The sequence below is a fragment of the Rhineura floridana genome, chromosome 3 (assembly GCF_030035675.1).
Source record: "Rhineura floridana isolate rRhiFlo1 chromosome 3, rRhiFlo1.hap2, whole genome shotgun sequence".
NCBI classification, from domain to species: domain Eukaryota; kingdom Metazoa; phylum Chordata; class Lepidosauria; order Squamata; family Rhineuridae; genus Rhineura; species Rhineura floridana.
In genome coordinates, this window is record NC_084482.1 from 175,811,760 (window position 1) to 175,839,335 (window position 27,576).

The window sequence follows — 27,576 nt, forward strand, 5'->3', positions numbered from 1 at the left end:
TAATCTATAGAAGAGGAGAGTTTAAAGGGACCTTGGATGCCATCTAGTTCAACCCCTTGCTGAATGCAGGCATCTTGCAAGTACATCATCTCTGACAGCAGATGGCCATCCATCTTTAAGTTGCTGCTTAAATGCTCCAAACAAAGGAGAGCCACTGCTTTTTAAGGCTGCAATCCTATATCTACTTACTCACTGGGACTTACTTCTGTGTAGGTATGCATAGGATTGCAGTGTAAGTGAATCCAATAGCATATTAGCATTTGCTCCCCCCCATCCTAGCAACACGTTCAAAAGATTTTTTGTAAATCAATAAATGCCACCTTTCTGACAAATGGCAGTCAAAGTGGCTTGACAAAATTCCACGAAAATATCAACCGCTGTGAAAGAAAACCACAAAAAGATATTTTTTAAAAACCCATTATACACAAATAATAAATAAATGCAACAATTAACTAATTCTATAGCTTGTAAGGTATGTTCAGATCAAACTAGACAGATATGCTATTCAACATCTATATAAAGCCGCTGGGGATTTGGGCTGCAGTGCCACCAATATGCGGATGACACTCAGCTCTATCTCTCTTTTAAGTCCTCACCAGAGATGGCTGTGGATACCATTTCCAAGTGCCTGGAGGCCGTAAGTGAATGGATGGGAGGAAACAGGCTGAAGCTGAATCCTGACAAGACCGAGGTACTGCTTGTGGGAGATAGGAGAAGGTTGGGTGATTTTGACCTGGTGTTGAATGGGGTAAGATTGCCCCTGAAGGACCAGGTTCGCAGCCTCGGTGTTGTTCTTGATTCCCAGCTGTCCATGGAGGCTCAGGTGGTGGCGGTGAGCCAGGCAGCTTGGCATCAACTACATTTGATACGGAGGCTGTGACCCTACCTCCCTGTCCATCTGCTCCCACGGGTGGTACATGCCCTGGTCTCCTCTCGCTTAGACTATTGTAATGTGCTCTACGTGGGGCTACCCTTGAAGACGGTCCGGAAATTACAGCTGGTACAAAACGCGGCAGCATGTTTGATCAAGAACAGCCGCCGCCGAGACCATATCACTCCAGTACTTAAAGATCTGCACTGGCTACCAGTTGTTTACCGGGCCCAATTCAAGGTGTTGGTTTTAACCTTTAAAGCCTTATACGGTTTTGGTCCAGTTTATCTAAAGGAACGCCTTCAGCATCACCAGATAGGCCGCCAAACGAGATCAGCCTCCCAAGACCTTCTCTCGGTCCCACCAGTCAAAACAGCTAAGCTGGTGCGGACCAGAGAGAGGGCATTTTCAATTGTGGCCCCCGCCTTCTGGAACTCTCTGCCTTATGATCTCCGCCATGCCCCCTTCCTGACAGGCTTCCGCCGAGGACTGAAAACATGGCTCTTTAGGCCGGCATTTGAGACCTCTGTTTAATTTAGTTTAAATTTTGTAAGATGTGGGTAGGTTCGGATTGAGTATACTTATTGTTGTCTTGTATTATATGTTATATTTTACTCTATGTTATATTTTAGTCTATGTACGCCGCCTAGAGTGGCCGTTAACTCGGCCAGATAGGCGGCCTAGAAATAAAATTTTATTATTTTATTATTATTATTATATGTCTTGGCTGGCAGACAAACCAAACACTACAATACATTAAATTTAAGCCATCAAGATGAAATACTGAAGCAGGTCAGACTTCGGCCAACTCTGGGAAGGAGTTCCATAGTCATGTGCAATCACAGAAAATACACTCTCTGGTAGTCATCCACTTACCTCTACAGGTGATAGCATCTAGAGGAGATTATTAGCTGTTCTCAGCTGGTTCAAAGGGGATTAGGAGGTCCTTCAAGTTTCTTTGCTCCCAGACTGCTTAGGACTTCCTCTACATTGTGCAAATGCCCACATACAGTAGGAGATCTCTTGGGGGCAACAGCCTGTGCAGAAGTATGATTGAGGATGCTGTACCATTGCTAGGGTAACATACTGATTCAGGTACTCAGTTCCATTTTTTTTTGTGCTACACCCAATGGAAGAACTAAAGGGTATGATCATCTTTCACCATGCATATATTGTCTCTCATAGGATCATGATGTAATATTCCAAACTGGCATTTTTAAGGTTATATTGTTGATTTAAGCACTCTTCATGCTTTTGAACATTTCTCTAATATCTCAGTTCTTGTAAAGCCAACCTTAATTGTCATTAATGTATAGGACCATAATTTCCTGTATTTGGTAGTATCATATTACTAAGCATCTAAATCACATCTCATCCTAAATTAGAAATAGAGAAGATAATTCTGTTGCAGGAGTGCAAAATATTGGCATCCAGTTATATCAGCCATGTGGATAACTAATAGATTAATTTTTCAAAACACGGGTATATTTTTAAATGAAGATATTTACATTTCCCATGTATGGAAGTATTTATGGTTCTATTCACACAACCCTTTGAGCCCATGGTTTTGGATCAACACATGTAGAAATATTGGCTAGTTTTATGTTGATGACTGCCAAGTATTAGCCAGGACTGGTTTTTGAAAATGTGAGTTGAGAGCATTAGGGTGGAAATTAGATTTTATTTCTTTTTTTTAAAGCTATTTGTTGGCCCTGGAATTCAAACAATTTAAATTATCATTCCCCATTTTTTCCATGTTATGTTTCAGCTTAAAAATTCTTGGGCTACTGTGTACAGATGTCACAAAGTTTTTGTTTACCCTGCTAGTTCTTTTTTAAGAAACTTTGCTATCATAGTGCAGATGTTCTTTCTCATTTTTGTTGAAATTCAGTGAGCAAAAACATGGTTGAAAATAATAAGTGTTGAAATAACATTTGGAACTTGAAACTTGGAGTTCTGTTACGGAAACAGTTACTACTTTATGTGTGACTATTAAAAATGATTGCAAGATTTCATAAAAGGAGGCGAAATTGCCTATATAGTCCAAATCTCCTTGGTATTTATTCAGAGGTCTATGACGTAATCATTATATATATAAAAAACATGTTTAATGAAGGAAGGTTGGACAACAAACAGGCCATTGTGGATTGTGATACACTGTGGTATGATGCCTGCCTGTGGGAGTCCAAGTTCAAATCTGCGCTTCCCTCTGATTTTGGACACCTTGCTGACTTAGACCCTACTTCACAGGAATGTTGCGCGAAGGGAAACAAGATCAAAATTGTAACTACTTTGTATTGAAAAATTCCATTTGAATGATTTCAAAGGACTACAACTTGCACAAACTCCAAGAATACAGGATTAGAGCCCGGAACTTCAGAGACCAGGAGAATGTATATTTGAGCTTCAGAGCCCCCTTCCTGGTGGGAATGCCTAACATCAGCTCCTATGATAAGCAGGCAGGAGAAAGCCCCGTCATGGGCCAAGCCAACTAGAAATACCAAGACTCTTACATTCCATCCTCACCTGGCTAACTGAGAACTTCTTTCCTAATGCTCTCTAGCTTCCTGGCTCCAGCTCACCTCACTTCACCTTTGTTACTAATAAGGCCGCCTGCAATTCTGGTATAGCCTTGACACTGGTTGTAGGTCATTTATTTATTTTAAATGTAGAATTATTGGAGATTATTTACATAACCCATCTGATCCCTTTTTTAAGGGAAACTATTAACCAGGATCATTGTCTCTTACCCCATGTAACCAAACTTTCACTTGTTAAATAGTCAGATAATTTAATTTTAAAAAGCTGTCTATGGTAAGATTCTAATGCTGCCTATAAGCACATTCACCTTTTTTGTAGCTGAATCACACTGCTGAGTCATGTTCAGCTTGTCATCAATAACAGTCCCAAGATCCTTTTCACATGTAAAGCTACCAAGTGAATATCTGTGCATTTGATTTTTGCTGCTGCTGCTGTTGTGATGGTTGTTGTTGATGAAATGCAAAACATTGTATTGGTCTCTGTTGACTTTCAGCCCGGTTTACCACTCTGATGTGTTAGCTATTCCATGAAAGTATCTGTGGCTTTAAAGAAGCAGCCTCCTATTTCGTTATTTATTTACGTGTGAGAAAACTTCAGATGATTCTTGAGTTTCAGTCAGTACATCCTTATAGTATATAAGGCTGCCACTCCTTCAGAACCCCCTCCTTGCTGTGTGGTTACTGGCATATGCTAATTTAGTTCATTTCAAATTTGTATAAATCCCCCCCTTTCGCGTTATGAAGTCTGGGAAGTTTTTTAAAAAGTTTTTTGCATGTATTTAATAAACTTTTCAATCATACAGTATTTTAATAAAGTCACGAATAATATAAGCAACAGAAGGATATTCAATTGTACTGGTTATAAGCATTAATCATGTTCACCATCTTACAAAATAAAAAGAGTGAGTGAAACCTTTCTGGCTTGCTGTATGAATTCTTCCTAGGACTTTGGTTCCTATAAAGCAAAACCAAGTTTCTAGGAAAGTATTTGTATTCTTATACCCATATAACATTTTATTGTATGAGTTATATGAGTTCACCTTCTGTGTATGTTTGGTTTCTTCCCCCCCCCATTCCTAGTCTGTAAATATTTTGAATCAAACTTGGTATTTCCTGTGGCAGGTATGCCACTAGCCCTATTCAAATATGGCTTGCCCTTAAATGAACATGTGGGAGGAGGGTGGAGAGCAGGAACGAGGGTGATAACTGCACCCCTCCATCACTGTTCCGCTCACCCTCCACGATTTGGAGGACTAATGTCTGAAGTAGGGACTCTTCTATATCTGCAGTGGCTCCTTGTGTATTTTAGAAAATCAGGGTTTTAAGATACATAGTGAACCTCCACAAATGCAGGCAGCTCTAAGGTAATGTTTCTTCTCCAATTTCCCTCAACCTAGCGCCCTCCAGATTTTTTTTGGACTACAACTCCCATTGCCCTTGGCCATTGGCTACGCTGTCTGAGGTGGATAGAAGTTGGAGTCCAGAAAATCTGTAAGGCACCAGGTTAGAGAAGGCTGATGTGAGCCATGGCTTATATGAACAACTAAAAAGGGCTATTTTAATGTGAACAAGTTATTTGTACTGCAAATGAACAAACTTGTGTTCAAAAATTCACAGGGAATTTGACTGAATATTAGAAAATGACATGGTCTTACACAGTATCCATTCATGAATGCTTCCATGGCCAGCTATCTCCTCTTTATCTCAGCGATTCCACAATGTACTCCTGTAATCTTCCTCAGCCACTTCCTCTTCCTGCTCCACTCTTTTTGTTGAGCTGTATGATTACAACACAAGAGCCTCTACTTAATAGTTAGGAAAGCAGTCCAAGGGAAGCCCTGTCTTCCTCACCCCTCCCTCCTTACCCCCAAAAGCTTAGAAAACACCGAATCCCACAAGATACCTTTTAAAAAGATGAATTTTCCTTTGTTTCCTGCAGCACTGAGCAACTGCGACCCTTTAGAGCCTTACAGGGAAATTGCCTGTAAAATGAAAGGCACTGTTCCCCCGCTCCCCCCCCTTGCATTAACGGTTTAATACTCAGAAGGGCTGGGCTTCGGCAGCCTAATTTTATACCAACTACTGAGGCAAGCCTGGGATTCTCTTGTGGGCTATTATTTCACAGAGTGTTTATTTACTGTGGTCTGCATGGTGAAAGGCTCAGCCTGCGTGAAGCTGTTCTGTTTCTCTAATGCTGTGCATGCTGCATTAAGAGGATTACAGTTAGTTTAACGGAGAATCAAAATTATTATGCTCTTAGCTAGTGAGATGGTTTTCTGTGAGTGTGTGTAGAAAGCTCATGGTAAAGAGAAGCAGGAGGCATTCAGTAATGTATTGTTCTCGTTTCGGGGGGGGGGACCAGAAACCAAAAAAGAGGGTTTTATCACAAGATTTCAAAGTTCTGTGAGTGGTGTGTGTGTATGTGTGTGAGGGAGGGGGAGAGAGAGAGAGAGAGACAGCTAAATAAGTTCCATGCCCCTTAATTTTTTTATTTATTAACTGACTGAACAAGATAGTGACAGCTTTGTTCCCTTTACAGCAGTGAAAGCGATGTTGAAGGTAACTTAAGTGACTGTGCCTTGAATATTTACGTGCGTGTGTCCAATCAGAGTAATGGAGGGAACAGAGTATTGAATTACTTGAAAGGAATTGTTTGTGGTCTCTCTCTCTCCCTGCCCCCCCCAAGACCAGGAGTTTTCATATGAGATACTTGTGAGAGGCATGTACAGCACAGCACGAATGGGTTAAACTTTTAATTAGAATCCATAGTGGTAGCTACTGAAGCTTAACAGAGATTTATATAAGCTGTTAAGAAGGACAGAAGGCTGCTGTGTAAGCCTGAGCCGTTGGCCGGAGTTCAAGCAACGCCAGGGCACGCAGGGAGTCTGCCCAGGAAGCAGAGTGAATGAGGAGTTTGTGTAAAGCTTTGGCCCTGGCCTCTCACAAACACACCTACCCTTTTCCGCACAGTATAGAATGAGTCTGCTGTAGCAGAAACTTTTTTTTTTAACATGTATGTATAAAGAGGCAGGGAGCAGCGTGGCTTTGCCGGACAGAGGCTTTGAAGCTGCAGCTCATGGCTTCAGTGTTCATGTGTGGAGTTGAAGACTTGCTCTTCAGCGGGAGCCGATTTGTCTGGAACTTGACGGTCTCGACGTTAAGGAGGTGGTACACGCAGAGAGTGAGGGGATGCCACCAGGCGCTCAGAACATGGTGTGGGATAAGGGATGTTTATCAGGTAAAGCCCTTGGCTGTTTTCATTATTCCTCTGTACTGCCTAGCCAAAAAAAGGGGGGGGGAGAAGAGACGAAAAAGATGCAAGTCCATCTGTAACTAACCCCAACTAATTCACCTCTAGGATGCTCTTGGATAAAATATATATGATTCCTAGACATGAAAGGTATGAAAGGCATGTGGAGCTTATACAGATTTATATTTTCATAACCTCTGGGAAGACAGGCAGTGTGGAAGTTTGAGGTGGCGATATTTCTGTTTTCATGTGACTTGATTGACTTGATAATACACATGCTTTTTCAAAATATGATGCTTTCTTGAAACTTTTGCAGGGCAAAATGCCCTCCAATGGTGCTTTAAAATTGTTAATTGGGATTGTTTGCCCTTTCTATCTCTCTCCCTTTCCAACAGACAGCCCTTCGCTGCCACAACATGCTTTTAAATCCAATAGGGTTAATTTAGTTTCTGCCCTTCATGCCCATCAAGCAAGCAGGCAGAGCATGCAATGTTGGGATGAGAGAAATGTAAATTGGAAGCACTACATATATTATGCCACACAGTCATAGTGCAATGCCATAGTATTCCACTCTGATTGTTTTAAAGCTAACTCGACTTGAAGGCACATAACAAACTTTTATTATTAAAATCTGCATTTTCTTGAAAGGCAATCTATAAGACATAAGGTGTAGGCTTCTGACTCTCCCAACTGTTGTGTGCAATTTCCACGTGAAAGTGCTGTTTCATGCATCAGGGGAATTGTTTTGAAATATCTAACCTGTTGTGTGCATATGTAAGTGTGTGGTTTTAAAAGGGAATGCATGGATGGTTTACTTAATGTACGGCTAGTAGTGTGTAGTGTGACCTTCTCTGGCCTTATGAAAGTAGCTCATGTCCTTGAATTTCACTTGAAGTAGGGCATCCAGATGAACGGCTTTTGTTCCTTATAATACATTACCTTTATCTAGCTCTACATCAAAGCTTGCAAGCTTGTACACCAAGGATAGGGAACTTTTTTTAAGCCCAAGGGCCACATTCTCTTGTAAACAACTTTTGGGGGGCTGCATTCTTTGGGGGGTGGGGTCAGAGGCAAAAGTGGGTGAAGCAATGGATGTAAGTCTTGCCTTATATTCTAGTGACACAATAGTCAGAGGTTTCTACACACACGCACACACACACCCCTATTCAGACAAGCAAGAGGCATGACCACAGTTAGTTACACATTTCAGCCAGCTGAACCCACTCAAGGAGGGTCATATTCAGTCTCTGGGACTGATGTTCCCCACCCCCTGGTATATAAACTTGCCTAGGAGTAAGTCCATTAAGTAGAGCTGAGTCTCTGAAGTTGTTTCGAGTATCACAGTGGCCATCAGGGAAAGAGCTATCCACTATACACACTGGTGATGGTTTTGAGAGTTTCGTATTGTATATATTTCTCACAACAGTCCACTTAAGCTTGTAGGTAATGTTCAAGGCCACTAAGGAAGAAATCTGAATTCTGAATCTCAGACCCCCACATTTAAATCACAAACTAGCTGCTAAGTGAATCAGTTTAAAAAAAGTATGATTGTGTATAGCAAACAGATGAGCATTAAGGCTCCTGGTTGATGAATCAAGCCCCATTTCTCACACTGATGCAAGTGAAACTGCATTGTATGTATGTGGTTCCCCCACAGCCATCCCCACAGGATCTATTGAGAGGACAGTGGCAGGATAGGTGGAGTCAGAACAACGTTGCAGTGGCAGCTATGGGAATTGTTCTGACATCTAGTCGCCTTTGTGACCCACCATCTTGTCTTACCTTTAAATGTGTCCCTTGCCTTGCCCAACTACCAAATGATCAACCCTACCTCCTTTTACAGGATCACTCAGTTTGGAAAGATTTGTCAGCAGCTTTGCCGCCTCATTGTACGCTTTTTTCACCCTCATTCCAGAACACTGCAGCTTGCATGCAGTCATTTTGCCCAGAGCTTAATAGCTGCACAGAATGCAGTCATTATCAGGGAATCTGTTATTTCGAGCCATTGACAGAGAAACTGTTTTCTTCTTGTGTGATGAGATATGATCTGATCCCCAGCCATCTTAACGTTTAAAGTTTTGTGTGCTTCCTTGGCACAGAATAAATTTAGGAGCATTAAAATATCCTGTTTCTTGATGTTATGCTCAAACATAAACAAATAGATGTTCACATGTAATTATTGACAAATCTATATTGTATTGTGCTTCTGCCAGTGATTAGCTGAGTTGCTGTGAAAACATAGAATGTTAATAAACATTCCAAGTGTGCATTGAACAAGGCTGTCAGAATGTTTGCAATTTACTTACTGTGAGGAAGGGAATGTTGTCGGTTTGGCAAAGACTAAAACTTCACATAGACGGTAGGAATAGTACTTTCCTAGGGGAGACTGGGAAAAATTAAGGGAAGCGAAGAGGCATGCAGCTCGAAACAAGGTAGCTGAAGGAAGGGTGCAGAATAGATGTTGGACTGCCTCACACCAGGTCAGACTGTTTGTCCACCTAGCCTAGGATATATATTCTGTGTAAGGCATGTGGGGGCATGCCTGCCAGCATTACCTGCAATGTCCCTATAAATGCCAATCCCTGCCGTTTTTCCCCAGCTTCTGCAAGTTGAGACTGAAGGTTTGCAGGGAGATTGTAACCATGTTTGGAACTTCTCCTGTTACATATCAGACAGGCACAGTCTCTGTTGCCTTTTTGGCACCTATCAAAGATCTTCATTTCCCAACAAACCTTTTAAGTGTTTTTTTTAATCCTAGTCTGCATCCGTAATGAGCTGAAATTGTTTGTGTATATCTATAGATATTTATATCATTATTGTTAAATTGCTTTGGGATGTTTTATGGGAAACAATGCATAAATGAAATAAATAAATAATGTTCAACCCAATGTGATTAGAATTCTTCCTTTGATTAGAAACCTTGATTGCAATAGTTACACTTCACCAAAAAAGAGGTCAAAAGAGGATAGATATTTGCATAAAATTTGCATATGCTAATTTCTATGTGTAGATGCAAATTTACTATCATATAAATAGAAATACAATAAAGATCATAAACGGTTGGGAAGACTATGACCATGTGGCCTGTGCCTGCTCAGTCTGCTGCCCAGGTGCTAGATGTGGATGAGCAACATCAATGCTCTCCCTTCTTATGGGTACACACTTGGATGGACAGCCCTTCAAGCAGAGGGTACTTTCAAAGAGAGGACTGTCTTCTGGCCTTCAAATAGAGAACTGCCCACTGTAAAGTAGGATATATGGCTGGGGGCCACTGGAGGCTGCCCAGCTGGTGCTGATCTATGACAGGACCTTTTCAGTGGCAGCTCCCTATTTGTGGAGTGCCCTTCTTCCTCATTATTGACTTTCAGGATAAATTTTAAAAACATTCCTGTTTACCCAGGCATCTGGTGATTGAAAGACACTGTTCCTGGTTACCCTGATATAACTGTTTCAAAAATGTTTTAATTCTTCTGCAGGGAAATCATGCCTTTTAGCATCATGTTATGGTCCCTGTGGTCAACGGCCTCCCAAGGAAACCCATGCATACTTAGCACAATCAGTTTGGTGTTTTGGTGGGCTGGGACCCCCTGGGGGGCTGCATAGTAATCCAGGAGGGCTGCAAACAGCAAATAAATTATTATTTTTTAAATAAAACTCTTCACTTCCTCAATGCTGTCTGCTCCCCACTGCCGCTGCAGATGACACCTCCCCCTTGCTCCAAACAAGAGGGGAGGCCTTTTGCTGAAGTGGCAGAGCGTCTTACAAGCATGCCGAGAGCAGGCATCTGCCTATAAAGCATGTGGCAGATGCCGAAGGAGGCTGAGGGCAGAGCTACCAGGAAGAAGAGGGGATTACTATGGCTGACTCCAGGCTCCTCACACTTCCGTCTCCTTGCTGCTGATGCCCTTGCTCAGAACGGGAAGAGAGGAATTTTCATGAAGCAAAGGAAGCAAGGTTGCAAGGAAAGGCTGCTTTCCCCCTTCCTTTCTGGCAGCCTGCCTGCCTGCCTTTCTTGGGTCATGCTTCACCGCTACCTCCTTTTAAAAATTATTTGTGAAGCTGTCCAGATCTCACCTTTGGCCCAGGTGGAGCCAAGGAGCAGTGAGGAAGCTTAGGACTTGCTCGCCCACCATCTCTAAGGCTAAATGTGTGTGCCAGCATCCCTCCTTTTTTCCACCTATCCTCACCCCCCCCAATCTCTTTCTCCAAGACGCTGCAGCAGTTGAGGGCTTCCCCCCTCCCATGTGCCCAAGTGCATGCATACCTGCATATGCTTTCAGGAGGGACAGGTATGTTTGTGTGTGGGCTGATCTGTCTTCTGCTCCACTCTTGTTCCCCAAGTGCACGCTAACCAAGTCATCAGTTCTGATGATCATCAAAAGGCCTAAAAGCACTAACCCCCCCCCTCAATCTATCCATCCTTTTGTCTTCACAATCTAGCATCCCCACCACTGTCACATTGCTGCTGCTTTACTATTTTTAAAAAGGTCAGCAGGTTGGCTGAGGCTGAACTCCACATACAGCAGCTGAAATGTATTTAATTATTATTGCATTTATATCCCACCTTTCTTCCAAGTTGCTCAAGGTGGTGCACATGGTTCCTCCCCCCTTTCCATTTTATCCTTACACCAACGCAGTGAGATAGGTCAGGCTCTTGAGAGACTGTGTCTGGCTCAAGGTCACCTAGTGGGCTTCATGGCTGGGTGGGGATTTGAACTTGGATCTTAGTCCAACACTCTAACCCACTGGTGTTGGGAGACAAAACTGTACATCTTCAGACTGTGGGAGGGGGGAAGGGGTATACCAATTTGATTGGACCTTTGTATTAAGAAACGAAAGCAACACCTTCCTGTCTGCAGGGAGCTTTTAATGGAAATGGATTTTGCCATGCACAATTCTTTTCAATTAACAGATACTAAAATTACAATTACCGTGCGGGGGTCACAATTTTTTTTGAGCTTACAAAGGGGGTCCCGTACTCATAAAGGTTGGGAAGCACTGCTGGAGAGAGAGAGCTCATTCTAACTTGAGGAAGGTTGTTTTTTCTAGGTCAGGTGGAGAAACTGCTGACAGAGTACTTAAGCACAATAAAGAAGCTTGGCAATGTACGCATATTGCTCTTCACCTACCTTGCAAAAGAGAAATAAAGAAATAGGTAATTTCTGTTTCCTGTAATTCTGTCCCTGCTAGCTTGGACAGCTGCATGCACCATTACCATTTCCTCTACCACCCCACCCTCTATTAATTTTCCAAAATGATATTGCATACAAAAAAGGGAAGGCCTATACAATGATTTTTCCAGATGGAAGAGGGAAATTATTAGTTTTGAAACATCCCTGCAAGATATTGGGCAATTGGGCAAATGAGTGTTGAAGGCCAATTAGCCCTTTGACTCTCAAAATTGTTCAGATCTAATATTCTCAGTTGTCATTTGTTCAGATTGGATGGTTACAAAGTCTGTTTTAGCCACTTTAACCCTTTTGTTATAATTATTTTCATTTGGATTCCACTAGACTTCATTTTTTAAAAGTAAACACCTCTGTGTGGAATCGTTTCATCTCTATATATAATTTGGAGCATACTACTTAGAAGTTCTTTGCAACAGTTGTGGATATTTTATACATGAAAAAAGCCATGTTTACCAGTGCTGCTGTGACTGACAACCTGATCCCATTTATTTTTTTTAAAAAATTGGGAGTAAGTCCCACTGACTTCATTGGAGTTGATTCTGTAGCATTTGTACTAAGGATTGTTGCCTTGAGTAGTATGTGTGTTGATTTTATCATCTCTTGCTAATGAGCACATGCTGATCGTTTCCAAGTATTTATGCAGACCTCAGACATGCATAGGATAATGTACATTTCCATGTCCATGGACTTTAAGCTGTATAGAGCTAAACTTTTGATTAAACATTAGCTATGAGTTAAATGCAAATTGCCTGATTGTAAGGGCACCTCAACAATGGAATTAGCTGTATGGAGGGTTTGTGGAATCTCCTTCTTTGGAGGTTTTCAGATAAAGATTGAGTAGGCATCTTTTTGGATCTTTTATATGTGGATTGTCCTATTTTAAGTCATGGTATAAAGTTCAGTTAACTCCATTAGCTCTCTATCGCCTTTATCATTGTAAAGGCAGGCTTTAACATAATAAGGAAGGTATGGTATGGAGTAGGGTAAAACTTTTGTGACTCTTGCTGCATCATCTGACATGGGCTCCAGAAGAGGGGGTGCAGAGGGCTTAGCAATCCCCTAAGGTTAGCCAATTAACCCCCCCATGAGAATCAGGCAGTAAGGATTGCTGTTGTAGTCAAGACTAATTGATAAAGAAAAAGGAGAAATGCAGCCTTTTTTCTAGGACCTGACAAATGACTACACCATCCTCCTTGGTTGAAAGCAGAGCTTTATCGTGGCGAAAATGGCAAGGTAAGCTTAGCACTAATGTATGGGAAGGAAGGAAGTGTTGAGGTTAAGAGTAAAAAGTCTGATCTCTGATCAGTTGAGCTATAATATTTACGGGCTCTGTATGTTTTCAGTCCAGTTGTGATCCCTTTTGAATATAATCGTTAACTTAATGTTGGACGATTTAGGAATACCTCTGGCCCCCAGTCATTTGATCCATGTATTTTGCAGTACTGCCAAAGACTGGCATCAGACTCACACCTGACTTTTCTGATATGGCTTTTTGTATTACATCTTGGACGCTTATTTGTTCAATTGTGCATTCTCACTGTTTAAACACAAGTACAGAAACTGTACAGCTGAAATTATTCCTATGTTTTCTTTTCACACCTGAGTACAAACTTTGTGCCAAAGAAGTTTCAAGCACATCAAAGAAAACTTTCAGCATTATGTTCATTCTCTTTCCAAAAAATGGACTTTATTGAATCATTATACATCATTAGAATACATTCTGAAATAATGAAAATAAGTCAAAATCTGTCCTGCTAATTAATGGTTGCTCATTCAACTTCCTAAAAACAATTTTCCAATTATTTTCCAATTATTTCAGCTGTGCATATTTCCACTTCAGCTTGTGAAATATGTTTTGCTTCTGAGAAAAAAAGTTAGACTGAATGAAATAACGTTTTGTATTGCCCTGCCTTCCCCATTTCTGGACAGATTTCATTTCCAGACTGAATTTATCTCATTTCCTTCATGGAAGTGCATGGGCCAATTTAAAAACAGTGTTCCCTTATGCACTGTGTATGTGTAATATACATTTTCTGTGCTGATGTTGTGCACGAGATACATTAAATTTCACATGCAGCAGATGGAATCCTTGAAAGGTATTTTTAAAAGCCATCACAAGAAATTTAGTGAACGTTGTTATCTTCATAGAAAATAAATGTTCTCTTTCTTTCTTTCTTTCTTTCTTTTGTAGCTGTCCCCATCCTAAATGTTCAGAGTGGGAAACTATACATTAACATGTTCTAATTCGAACTGGCCAACAGCAGCTCTCTGCAGGTGCCAAAGATGGCCAAGAGTGAGACCACATTCATAGAGCAGGCCTGCCGAGCCCCCAGTCTACCTATTCAGGATCCAGAGTGTAGAATCCAGAAACATCACATCACATTGTCACATCACATTGTCACATCACATCACATGTCACATGCATACAGTGTAGGTGAGGGATTAATTGAGTATGGGCAGCTAGCTCCACATAGTGTCAATGTTCTCAACCTTATGTTTCCAGCTTTTCCCTGTTTCAGGTTGAGACAGGTACAATTACTTATCTCTTTGTGTGTGAGTGGTGGTGGGTTTTCCCCCCCCCGTTCTGCAAAAAAGTACAGTTGTATAAAATACCATTAAAACTGAAAATGAATAACTAGCTATATCACTAAGGTTGCCATACTGTATACACTTACAAGGGAGTATGCCCCATTGAACTCCGGGGGCTTGCTTTTGAGTAGACATGTACAGGATTGTAAATCATTGCAAATACCGTATATTCCGGCATATAAGACGACTGCGCGTATAAGACGACCCCCAACTTTTGAGAAGATTTTCCTGGGTTAAAAAGTCGTCTTATACGCTGGAATATACGGTACGTGCCTGGCAGGTGCCTGTATAGGGAGACAATGGATTGAATGTTCCTTCGTTCTAGGAAGGGGAGTGAAATGACTAAAATAATGCCCTTTATTTGCAATCCATTGAGATGCCAGTTTGCATTTTAGTGAACGCATTTTAAATTGCATTTTGAAGACTGGGGTGGCTCAACACTAAAAACACACACACACCAAAGAAACCCACACTTTTTTGAAGACAGCCACTGCTCTATTTCTTTTTAAATAAAATAAAAAGAGAAAAAACTCAACAATGAATTTGCCTGGTTGGGAGAACAGCATTTGTTAAAAGCATGTGCCTGTGTTATAAAAAGAGCAACTAACAGCACCACCCTAACCATATTTACTCAGAAGCAAGCCCTGTTGAATTGGGCTTACTCTCAGGTAAGGAGTTAGAATCCCAGTTTAAAAATAGCCAGAGAATAGAGAATGGTCATTCAGATGGCTGCCTAAGGTGATAAAACAATGGACGACCAAGTTGTGAGAACAGAGTTGTGAGGAAAGAACAGCTCAGTGGGCCAGAGACAAAGTACGGGAGGTACTCAGAGGCAGAGAACCAGGAATTGATGAAAGTGGAATTCAAGCTGGAGGATTCAGCCAAGTCAAAATGAGTCCCAGCCGCTACAGGAGGTAACGGGGGATATAGATAGGAGGCAGCTCCGAGTGTCTAAGAAGTGATAAATTGTGGGGTGTAGGCATACAGTTGGCTGTAAGAGTGACATAGCAGAATTTAGTGGAATTAAAGAGTAGCGATTTATTGGTCGGCGAGATGAATTGACCACTAACGGGACGTCTGTGAGGCGAAAGTTGATGCAGGCAGCTCTCAAAAGGGGAGGGTGAAGGCAGCGTGCAGGGGCTCGGAGTGGGGAGGGGAAGACAGAAGAACTAGGCATGTAGAAAGGAGGCGGCCCTGAAGGACTGAAGGAGAACTTCCTAAAGAGTCGCCAGGGCGCGGTGGATGCGCCTTGGGCTGGTCGTCTTGAAGAGAGACAACTTTCGAATCTTTTGGGAAGCCACGGCAGGTGCACGGCGCGGGAGGCAATGAGCACGTGACAGGAGTCGGGGGAGGGGAGAAACGTCACTGGACGCAGAGACTCACCTCTATCTTCCAGCTCTTCACTGAACTGCACCTCCTCCCCCAAGCGCAGCGGCTCCCCTTGCTGAGGGCCCCGGGAAGGGTAGGCTGGCGGAGGAGAAGTGGACCCGGAAGGCTGCACGATGGTAGGTTCGGGGGTGCTGCTCATCTCATCTCCGGACGTCTCCATAGTTCGGCAAGGTGGCAGAAAGCGAAGCAGCAAAGGGGGAGGAGGAGGACGAGACAGCAACAGAGAACGCTGTATATTCCGGCGTATAAGACGACTGGGCGTATAAGACGACCCCCAACTTTTGAGAAGATTTTCCTGGGTTAAAAAGTCGTCTTATACGCCGGAATATACGGTACTAAAAGTCAAACTTGTCAAAGGGAGCCCAAAGAGAAGAGTCTTACAATGGCTACAAAACATGCTTGGACTTTGGGAAATGTCTGCAGAAGTAGGATTATTGCCAAAAATTGCTCTTTTTACACCTTTATTGTCCAAACATGGCATATTGGCAAGATGCTGTATTTGGTTAATTGTAAAAGAGCACTATGTAATAGATCAGCATATCACAAGCTGGTGCCCTCCAGATGTTTAGGATGACAGCTCCCATCAGCTCAAGCCAGCATGGCCAATTGTCAGAGATGGTGGGAGCTGTAGTCCAAAACATCTGGAAGATAACATGTTGGGGAAAGGTGCAATAGATGGAAGAGGTCTTGTCTTAGTATGTTGGACTCAAGTCATTGAAGAAGAGAACTGGAAGCTAATTCAGTTGCTAGAACATCAGTAGTTCAAAGTATTCTACCCCATCAGGATGTAAGCCAGTGAATTCTGAATTAACTGCAATTTCTAGACAGTTCTTGTTGTCTTGCAATGAGTAAAACAAAAACAAATTTGAAGCATAATCTGTGCTGCTTTTCTTGCTGAGGAAGAAGGAAGCAGATATTCTGAATATATCAGAAAGGTCTTGTCTTTAGGATGGCCCAAGTATCAGTTCTGCCAGCTCTACATATCAAAACAATGTATTACTCAAGCATCAGAGGTAGATGTACAGATACAAGCATTTAGGACTAGAGCTGTGTTAGAGTTCTTTGGGGGCAAAGGAGAGAGTTAAGGGAAGTCTAATCCCCTCTTGCTTATTGTATTCTTGTGTGCCATGCACCATCTTTTTATACTGTTTTACTTTCCTGATCTCCAGATTGGGCACCTGAGGAGATTCTAGCTAATCAGGATCATCTTGAGCGTGTGATGACATCACAGGAATAATTATCCTCATTCTGAAATGGTTCCTGGCATTTCCATATTCCACATTTTCATCTTGTTTTGTAGGCTTCCCAAGAAATTATGGAAATGTGGTGTGTTTTGTGAAGGGGTGTGTAAAGTTTTTCTCATGAAACACAAACCCCTTTTTGGATCACCTTCAGGACTGGGATGTTATACAGTTATCTCTGGATACTTGGAACTACTGCTGAATGTTAAGAGTATTGCAAATGTCACTAACGAAGTAGAAAACCTTCAGTAATTGGGACAGTTCCTGTGCTAGTTCAACCATAAAGCCTAAGTATAAATGGAACTTCCAATATCCTCAATCTTTGATTAAAATAACCTTTATAAAAAAAAAAAAGCATTGTCTACCTTCAAAATAATACTGCACCATTCAGTGCCCTGATCATGCTGAACCTAAATCCAAGTTGTAAAAGGGAAGTCTACGATGTCATAATTAGTCATTAGTAATTCCACTGATCTCCTGTACAGATGGTGATGGGCACATTCTCAATGATTATAAAGAGGATAATACTGTCAGTGCTGTGATAAATTATCTTTTATCTCCATAGGCACATATGCAGACTCTTTGCCTTCAAACCTATTGCTTATTCAGATCAGTAATTTTTGCCTCCAAGTCTGGGTTAGTTTCTTGTTTGTGTCTTTACTCTTCTTTTCAGAGAAATATGTCATTCCTCAGATGGGAACATTTGTTGTGCTCAGTAGGTGTTGGGGAAACAGATAACATTACAAAACTCCTACCAGAGAATTAGCTCATCATTTTGTTGCTCAACCAGGGGAGAGCAACTTTGTCCTTGGAGAATATTCTGAGAATTTCCTAGCATCCTGGGCCCAAAGATGATTGCGCTAGCTAGGACATTTACTCGGGCAAATGCCAATAGTGACTCCTGAAACAAAGTATGAAAGAGACCAAGTATAACATTATATTGGGGGGGGGTAATACGTGAAGTCCTACAACTCCAGTTGATATTCCTTTCTAACAGCTTTGGTTCTCCCTGCTTTCTGCCCTAACAATCTATTGGTCCTTGTTTAGGCCCTGAATACATCTATCCAGCTGTTGACCATCATGGGACGGAGTGGGGCCCTGGCCCTGCATTTCCAGCAGACCCACTCCAAGCCATCCAACATTGGAGGCATGTCTATAAAGAAGAGCCTACTGAATGTGTGTAGGATCTCCCCATGATTTATAACCTACCTCAGTGGTAAAGAATCTGCTTTGTATGCAGAAGGTCCCTGGTTCAGTCCCTGGCATCTCCAGATAGGAGCTGGGAATGTTCCCTTGCCTGAAACCCTGGAGAGCTGCTGCCAGTCAGTGTATACCAGTAGTCCCCAAAGTTTTTTCCCATGGACCGCTTGAAAATTGTTGAGAGTCTTGGCAGATTACTTAATTATATTTCTGCCTGTTGTAGCAATTTTAAGAAGCAGTGCTCAATGCAGTATGATTTTTAATTGTACTTTTATATTCTTTTTCTTATATATTGCATTTTATTGGATTACAATTGGAGTTCCATAGAATTCAAATTGTGATACAATAAAATGCAACATAAGAAATAAAAGCAATAAAAATACAATTAAAATCAGTATAAATATTTAATGTGATCAATGTGTCGTTTCCCATCTTCAACCACAAATCCACAGATATGCTGCAGACCACCTGACTGAAGCCCGTGGACCACAGTTTGGGAACCCCTGGTGTAGACAAATACTGAGCTAGGTGGACCAATGGGTCTGATTCAACATAAGGCAACTTCCAATATTCTTCTTCCGAACACATGTTTAGCATACAGAAGGTCCCAGGTTCAGCTTCTGACATCTCCAGTTAAAAATATGAAGTAGCTGATGACGGAGAGAACCATGCTGGGGATTATGGAAAGCTGCTGCCAGTCTGAATAGAAAATATTGCACTAAATGGATAAATAGACTGGAAATAATATAAGCCAGTTTCCTCGATTTTAGTTCCTTTCATTTTAGGTGCTCCTGAGTTCTGAGATAATTTCAGTGATGCTTATTCGGTATTTCAGCCCAGACATTCACAGGTGTTGTGATGTGGGTTCAACTGAAGTCTTAGGTCTTTCCACAGTTTGGACAGTAACTCCTAAGAGGTGGCCAAGAACACAGCAAATAATTTGGTTGTTGTGTGCTTAGCTTCCATTTAAAAATATTGCAGTAAAGCTTACTCTTGGATGTCTGCATGACTGATGCATTATTTCCAAAACAAAGTCGCCGCAACAGTTTTTAGCTCTAGGAGTAAACATGCTGGTCTTCTTCTGTTTCTGTGGCACCAACAGTTAAAGTGCAAAGTGACTGTCATTGTGGCTAGAATAGCAGGCATGGAGCTTCATCACCATGACTTCCGTGTCAATAAGCATCCTTTGTATCCTTGGCTGGCACCACATCTTGCTTTTCTTCTTTATGGTAATGATGACAGATGCCCTAGTATCCAACTGTCTACTCTGGCTGTCTGTAGAAAATCAAAGTGGCACCTCCTCCCATATGAATCAGCCCATGTGGTCAGATGAACATCAGAGGCTCTGTGTGCCTCCATCATCTGAGGTGCTGTCAGTGGGCACTAGAGACAAGCCTTCTCAGTCATGGCATCTAAACTGGGAAAAGAGGCATCATTGGTGCTTGCCTTTCACTTAAGCGGTGAAGATATGGGCTCCTACTGAGAGGAGGGACAGGATATAATTCTAATAAATAAATAATTCACTGCATGTGGATTATTTGTTAATTGATGTGAGAGTCAGCATCTCCTTTATGGTTTTATACTTGTGGGTTTTGTTGTCTTATAGAGCAAACCTATACATATCTACTCAGAAGTAAGGTTGCTTCCAGACAACCTGTTTATGGAGTATTCATCCTGATTTGCTTGCACACGTTTTTGGGGAAGTTAGATGACATCAGCTACTAATTGAGCATTTATGAACATTACCTTTTTGCAGGGATGTTAAATGATGGTTGCATCAAGGAAATGTTATCCCACACATTCCAGTGCATATTCCTGTCACTTTCCTTATCACAAAAAGTCTGTCTTTTCTGGGAAGTGGAATTGTTGCTCAAGAGCTCCAAATCAGCTATGATTGTACAATCTGAATTTGCTGCTGTGTGACTGAATTTCACCCCAAAATAGCAACAGTCTGGAAGTGCCCTATGTCTCATTGAGCTCAATGGCTATTTCTTAACTTTGTTGGACACTCAATGCATCTCTGACTGAACAGTGGGATAAATGTATTTTACATAAATAAATAGGAAAAGGGCCCCCTCTGTTTTCATAGATTCCTCAGCCCTGGTTTGGGCATTCCATTAACACAAATATAGCAGCAGGAAACAGGGGCAAGCTGAGTAATCCTTTTCCCTGACATCCACACATAGAATCCAAAATGCCTGAAAGAAAGGAGAAACCTTCATGTGTACAGGCTTGGTTACAAATTGCATAGAAGCCTATACGCATGAAGACTGTTCCTCCCTTCAGACATTTGTCTTCCTTCTGTGCAGACATCAGGGCAGGGGCAGAGATCTGTTACAGACATCTCCCTCCCCCACATCCCCATCTTTGTAATTATCTCTGTTTCCCCCCTACAATTCTCTCTACACCTCCATCTCTCAACTACCTCCTCCTTGTTCTTGTTGCTAACTCTACAGGTCCATCTGTACCTTATAGAATGCTTTCTCTTTGCACTGTATCATTACAGCCCTCTTTGCACTAATATTTGGTACCTGCTCAAAGTTTATTGTATAGCACATGGGCTTACCACTTTCAGTTGTACTAAGAGTCCAATAAAGGGCTGAACTTTTGAATTTCAGTTTACTTAGCATTAATATATAGCATTGGTGGGAAACTTGCCCCACAGAACTAATTAGGCCCAGCATTTGATCCACAAGTCCATTTCAGCCAGGCCACGGCCACTTGCCGTACACCTGACTTCACATATGACATCAGATGTGGGGCAGGTAAAGATGTGGCTTCCTGCAAAAAGTGGGGTTTGCCTGCAAAGCCCTGGGCCTTTGCAAGCACCAATGATCAGCTGATCATTGGTGCCTGCACAGTACTTTGCCTTCGCCTGCATGATCTGATTTCAAACCATGTGGACAAAGGAAAGCACTTCACTTGAAAGTCACCTGTCAAAATGGCCCATGCGGGTTGGGGCATCCAGTCTTCCAGGCTGGAAACAGTTCCCCACCTCTAATATATAGGAAAGAATGACACAGAAGGTTTATGTATTACAGTCAGCCCAATTCTCTGACCAATGAGAATTTGGGGGGGTACATCACTTACACAGTTTCATTTTTCTTTGGAAGTGGAGCACAGAAGGTTTATAGCATATTTTAAATATTTGGTTTATTTAGACTAGTGGTTCCCAACCTGGGGGCCGGGACCCCCAGGGGGGCTGTGAAGTAATCCAAAGGGGGCTGTGAACAGTAAAGAAATGAATTATTTAATTTTTTTAAAAAAGTCTTCACTCCCTCGACACTGTCTGCTTTCCACTGCCGCAGATGACACCCCCCCTTGCTCCAAACGAGAGGGGAGGCCTTTTGCTGAAGTGCCAGAGCATCTTTCAGGTGCACTAAGGGCAGGCATCTGCCTATAAAATACATGGCAGATGCCAAAGGAGGCTGAGGGTGGGGCTACCAGGAAGAAGAAGGGATTACTATCACTGATTCCTGTCTCCTTGCACTGCCACTACTGACAACACCCTTACTTAGAATGAGAGGAGAGGGCTTCTTGTGAAGCAAAAAGAAGCAAGGCTGCAAATAAAGGCTGCTTTCCCCCTTCCTTCCTGGCAGCAACCCTGCCTCCCTGGGGAGAGGGGGTCACAAAAAAATTTCAGCTTATAAAGGGGGTCCCATGCTCATAAAGGTTGGGAACCACTGATTTAGACTATACAGCTTAGAGCAGTGTTTCCCAACCAGTGTGCCTCCAGATGTTGTTGGACCACAACTCCCATCTTCCTGACCATTGGCAATGCTGGCTGAGGCTCATGGGAGTTGTGGTCCAACAACATCTGGAGGCACACTGGTTGGGAAAGGCTGGCTTAGAGACTCTAACCGATAATCAAAGTCCACTGGAGCCACCCCCCCAAAAAAATACTATTAGCTTCCTCAGAGCTCCAGTTACATCCAATCTTAAGGCTGTTATCCCAGTCTCAGGAGCTATCATTCCAATCTCTTAAGATCTGTGATTACTATTCCCTATCGTATCAATGTGGTCTACCTCTGTGACCCATTTCATTCCTTTCCAAGATCCAGTCCTTGCTTCATTTGTAGCTTACATTTATTTTAATAGATCCTGGTCATGCCAATTGGCCTTTATAGCTCCCATGATTTCCTCTGGGACTTCAGATAGCTCCCATTGTTTCTAGCAGGCAATTTTTGTCATTTGTTTTAGTACATCCCATACCTGAAATTGGCTCTTCTGTTGGGCACAGCAAGTGAAGATTTAACTTTTGTGTGGAATAAAGCTGGTCCCTTTTTTTCTTGTGAGTCTGATGTTCATTCCTTGGTTGCTGTTGTTTTTAATGAAGGAGGCAGCAATTGTCCTGCACATGTGGCTCTTTTATTGCACATATGAGCCATGGCATCTATTGTCCATCTTGGTTCCAAGAGAGGAAAACTGTTTTTGTTCAGTTGGGGTGGAGAGATTTTTAAAACTGCTGCCGGTTAGCTGATGAAGCAAGTTGAATGGGTCTGGCACAACTAGGGTTGCCAGGTCAGAAGCATCCCAAAGCCTGAGATTTCAGGGGTGGGCCCTAGCGATGTCATGGAGGCAGGTCATACATTAAGCATCAACCACAGTTGCTTGTGTTTGGTTTAAAAATAAAATAGGAACTGTATGTAGTCCTATTTCTTAGCAGTGTTTAATAACAACAGTGGATTTTTAGAATCAACCAGCCCTCCTTTCCCTCAGACACAAATAACAGCAGACACAGTCGTCTTAGGTAAAAAAGAGATAAAGAATATTTACTCACGACCTTTCATATGCTCAGGAAACATAGGCTCTAGCTTGGATAAAAAAATAGGAGTCTTAGTCCATTTAGTCTTTGGCGATGATGCTCTCAGGAAGAGCATCTGCCATGCTGCCTCTGTTAAGCTCAATAATGGTGGATATGCAGGAATCTACTAATCCCTTTTAGAAAGGAAAGAGGAAAAGAAGCCAGGTAACCCCACCCTTTAGGAAGTTACATCATGGTAAACAGGTACATAGAGATATTCCCCAAATATTAGTTAGAGGGAACATCTCCCTATTAAAGGGGCGGCATGCAAGCTTGCTTAAACCCAACAGCTGGGAGCATACAATTCAAACAAACACATTTCTCTGATTGGAAATTAAGATAGAAATCTTAGCTGAAAGATAGAGCCTGGGCAGGGCACATTTAATCTATTTTACTTGATTCTGGCAAGAAGGATTTAAGTGCCCTCAGCCAAGCCCCGTCACCAGAAGGCCATTATAGGAATAAAGGAGCCTAGTGTTGTGGAGATGTTAGATGGATGCTCCTGAAGGCTACAGTTCTAAACACAGTTACTAAGCCCCATAGAACTTAATAGGACTTACTTCTGAGTAGATATGGTTTGGATTGTGCTGTTGGTAAAGCTTGACTAGGGATCCTCTGCAAAGATTTCCATATCCAAGCAGGGTTGGCAATGCCCTGCCTGTACCTTTCAGCATGGCTGCTCCAAACTTCTTTATAGATTTGACCCTTCACTTCTGAAAGAGGTCTGGGAAATGAATAAGAGTAAGAAGATTCTCTACACTTTTCTGTGTACCTTGTGGGCTGCTATAAACTCACTTTGACAGCCAATCCAATTCCAGTGAGTAATAATTGACAGAGAGAAAGCACACACAGTTTGATCTACCTTCACAGACAGCAGCTTGGGAACAACACTTGCAGCCACACTTTCCAGTATGTGAATTCTATTTTGCCACTATTGGGCAAGAAACAAACCATCATGCGACCAACAAGGTGCATCAGCAGTGGGTTTAAGGGGATTGAGCTGAGTGCATGGAACCACTGTTTTTGCTTCTATGGTTGTAAGGGAGTGAGGTTAAAGGTAAATGAAATGCAAACAGAAAAAGAAAAAGACCTGAAAGGGTGGGGTTAGAGCAGCCAGCTTATAGATCATTTCATGGAAGTTTGGGGGGGCTGAAATTTTGGTGTATATCTCCAGAACCAGACACCTAGAAACTTAATTTTTTAAAAAATGAAAGCTGAGAGTCCGGAGATTAAGCTGACTCCCCCAGAGACCTGGAGAGGACCCCCAAAAGCTGGAGTATCCGGCCAAAAACCAGACATCTGGTAACCATAGGCACAACTCTGCTTCTTTAACTAAATATGATGAGAGTTAGATTTCAAAACTTACAATTTAAGGTTCTCCATTTGTGTGCACATATCCAATATCAAATAACAGACGCCAAAGAACAGGGTGTGGTGTTGAAGATGTTTGTAGCTTCTTTTACCTTTGGTTATCAGGGCTGCAATTATTAGTTGATACATTGGTCAGATTAAATGAACAACAGATTTTTAAAAATCTGTCCCTGATGGGTTGGGCCACATTTTTAATGGGGTTTTTAATAGTAGTACTCAGAAAAGATTTCTCTCACACAGGAGGGAACAGTTTTATTCATATGCAAATGTGTGCAGGTTTAACTGCTTAGGAACCAGATTTATTGAGTCAGTTTATTAGACAGAAACATAGCTACCTATTCTTTATTGAATTACTGCATGTTTCTGGATGTTAAGTTCCCTAAATAAGCACAATTACTGGTTCAGATACTTGAAGTGATCTAGTCTCATTGGATTACAGGATAACATAACTCACCCCACATTCTCACCTGTATCTGTTCACTCAAGCATATTTGATCAGAGTTCTACCACCCTGTAGTTCAGTAGGTGGTGGCAGTGGTTTTCCTTCAGCAAGTTTATAGTGGGTCTGGTCCCAGTGGACAGGCTGTGCTCTTTGGGGAGGAGGTGCAGGATATAAATGTGATAAATAGCATTAATAGTTATGCTGTGTAACCAGTGATCGCTAGAGGCCAAAGCCTTATGCTGGATCACAGAGACATCACAGCTTCATTTCTGAATTATGCTTTTCAGTGGAGTCAGTTATCATGTTCAGCTGTGGTGCTGATGAGACATTGAGGGAGAGTAGGATTCTGTAGAGAAAGGGCCATAGTTCAGTGATAGAACATCTGCTTTGCATGTAGAAGGTCCTAGGTTCAATCTCGGACATCTCCAGATAGGGCTGGGAGAGTTCCTTGCCCCAAACCCTGGAGAACCACTGCCAGTCAGTGTAGACAGTACTGAGCTAGATGGACCAATAGTCTGACTCAGTATAAAGCAGTTTCCTATGTTCCTATGCCCACTGGCCTCACCCTCTGTGCATTCAGCACAGTTCTGGAAGAAACGATCTGTGTATGGACTGGATGCAATCTCTCTCTCTCTCTCTCTCTCTCTCTCTCTCTCTCTCTCTCTCTCTCTCTCTCTGTATGTCTAATTGAGAACCCTAAAAAAGCAGGCTCCCAATTGTGAGTCATGCATAGGGTCTTTAGGAACTTACGCCAAATGCATGTGTTGAATGGGGCTGGGCCTAGTGAGCAGGACTCTGCCCCTCTCAACTTCGGCAGTGAAGCTTGCAGTATTTGGGTGATCCACAAGTGTTGAGCACTCACATGATGCAAATGCATTTGTGGACCCTGGCATCAGGCTTTGGCATCATTGGGCACCTAGAAGTCTGCAATGCAAACCTCTGGATCTTGCTGTTCCCCTTCCTTGATCTTGCTGTCTCTTGATTTTGCTCTTCCCCCTTCTTATCATTGCTTCCTGTTCTCCTGTACTCTTTGAACATGCAAACAGTGAAAAGATGGAGCAATGCCCTCCACTTTCCTTGTGATCTCCCTCTGGGTACTTTGTGCTGTTTGGAACTAGAGGAAGAGGGCAGGCATATTGGCAGTGATGAGAAGGAACAGCCACTGAGAGATGGAGGCCCACTAAGAGCATCTTGCTCAAGAGTCCCTTCCAGCCTGGAGTTGACACTGCTTCTGCCTGATGTTGTCTAGGAAGGGATACACCTCCACCAGGGTGGTTAAACCTGACTTTCCAGATGTTGCGATACCCAGTTCCCATCAGTCCTCGCCAGCATGGCCAGTGCTCACGGATGATGAGAGTTGTACTACAGCAACATCTGGAGGACCAGTTAGCCACTCTTGATCTACACCTTTACTGCATGAAGAGAAGTGTTTTTGTTTAGGAACCCTGCATTTTAATCACATCACATAGCAATTTTGATTGCAGCTATAGGGAGAGTTTGTTTTGGGAAGTGGTTGTTTTGAGAGGTGGAGCTGGAAATGATAAGAGGCAACCCGCCCCCTTCGTTACAAAGGAAGGTATTAACAATAAAGGTTTTCAAGTTTAATTGCTTTCCATTCTGTCCAAATCTTTAATATCTCATGCTGCCTTGCTCACTAGAGAAAGCTTTTATTTCTGAATCTGTAATCAAAGCAACAAACAGTAAGGTCATTTCCTAGAGACTATATGGCAACGGAAGCAGTCTGGGACTATGTGAGTCTCTGCTCCAAATAGCTTTTATTTAGGGGGGGGAAGCATACACACTCCTTGTATTGTACCTTTTACACTTCACGCAGCCCTTTTAAAAAGTACCAGAGCATGTGATTTGGAGGTAAGAGAACTTCTATGGGGTTTTTTTGTGTGAGGCTCATTATTGTGTTAGTTGTTGTAAAGTTGTCTTAAATAAGAATTCCAACTTCAGATAGCTACAAAGAATGGACTGTAATGTCAAACAATGGCAAGTTCAATGTGAAGGTCCTGCTTAGTTCCCCATGTAGCTATAGATCTATTGATATTACTCACTGTGTTGGGATGTGCATGAAGCATGGAGATGTCTGTGTGTTTACTATGAATATAGTATATATTGTGATTGTTATGAGCACTGGGTTTGTTTCCTTGAGAAAAAGTTGCTTCACTTTTGGCCCCAGGTGATTTGGCAGTCATTGTTGCAGGTCATTCTTTCTGATTTCACAGATACAGCGTATTGTTTTGCACATCTTACAGTATTAGGACTCATTAAAGGAGAATGATTTTACACAAGGTTACTGGAAGCAAAGAACTATTCCAAAATGTCCTGAGGATAAGCGAGATGTCGTTGGCACAAATGTCTCTTTTCATTCTGTAACCGTTAAATGTCTCATGAGTGAGATCTGCTCTTCCCTTGTCTTCATCTCATCTGATGCAATGCTTGGCAGTGGGAGGTGTAACGGACAGGCACAGAGCTCATTAGCAGCCTCTTAGAAAGGGCTCTTTGATCCACACCCTTATTTAGAGGTTTAAATGAGTCACAAAAGCCCAGTCTTGTCAAATCCATTTGCATTCTTTCTCAAAATATATGTGTGAAAGTGTGTGTGTGTGTGAGAGAGAGAGAGCCACATCAAGATGCAGCTGCACTCAGAAATATTTTTATCTGATGATCAAAACCATAACCCA

At 42.2% G+C, this 27,576-nt stretch overlaps 1 protein-coding gene and 1 long non-coding RNA gene across 19 annotated transcripts in view; one reads left to right on the forward strand and one right to left on the reverse strand.

The window, feature by feature from the left end:
• LOC133380749 (uncharacterized) overlaps window positions 1–5,463 on the reverse strand; it is a 44,613-nt gene extending 39,150 nt beyond the window's left edge. For 2 of the 3 annotated variants that reach the window (XR_009761530.1, XR_009761531.1), the window contains exons 1-2: window positions 5,315–5,463; window positions 5,067–5,188 (exon numbers count right to left, since the gene is read on the reverse strand). This is a non-coding gene — a long non-coding RNA (uncharacterized LOC133380749). Of the gene's footprint in view, window positions 1–1,773; window positions 1,909–5,066; window positions 5,189–5,314 lie in introns of those variants that run through there. The other variant, XR_009761532.1, reaches the window with a different exon arrangement.
• The window catches only part of FRMD4B (FERM domain containing 4B), a 349,437-nt gene that overhangs the window by 113,849 nt on the left and 208,012 nt on the right, over window positions 1–27,576 (forward strand). For 3 of the 16 annotated variants that reach the window (XR_009761528.1, XM_061618635.1, XM_061618641.1), the window contains exon 1: window positions 6,031–6,649. The exons of 4 other annotated variants lie outside the window; for them this stretch is intronic. Coding sequence is in view for 8 of the 12 variants with exons in the window: in XM_061618635.1 (XP_061474619.1) it covers window positions 6,488–6,649 (162 nt within the window). In the remaining 4 variants the exon portion in view is untranslated. Of the gene's footprint in view, window positions 1–1,827; window positions 1,967–5,935; window positions 5,971–6,030; window positions 6,650–23,961; window positions 23,983–26,735; window positions 26,756–27,576 lie in introns of those variants that run through there. 9 more of the 16 variants (XM_061618639.1, XM_061618636.1, XM_061618637.1 and 6 more) reach the window with 6 other exon arrangements.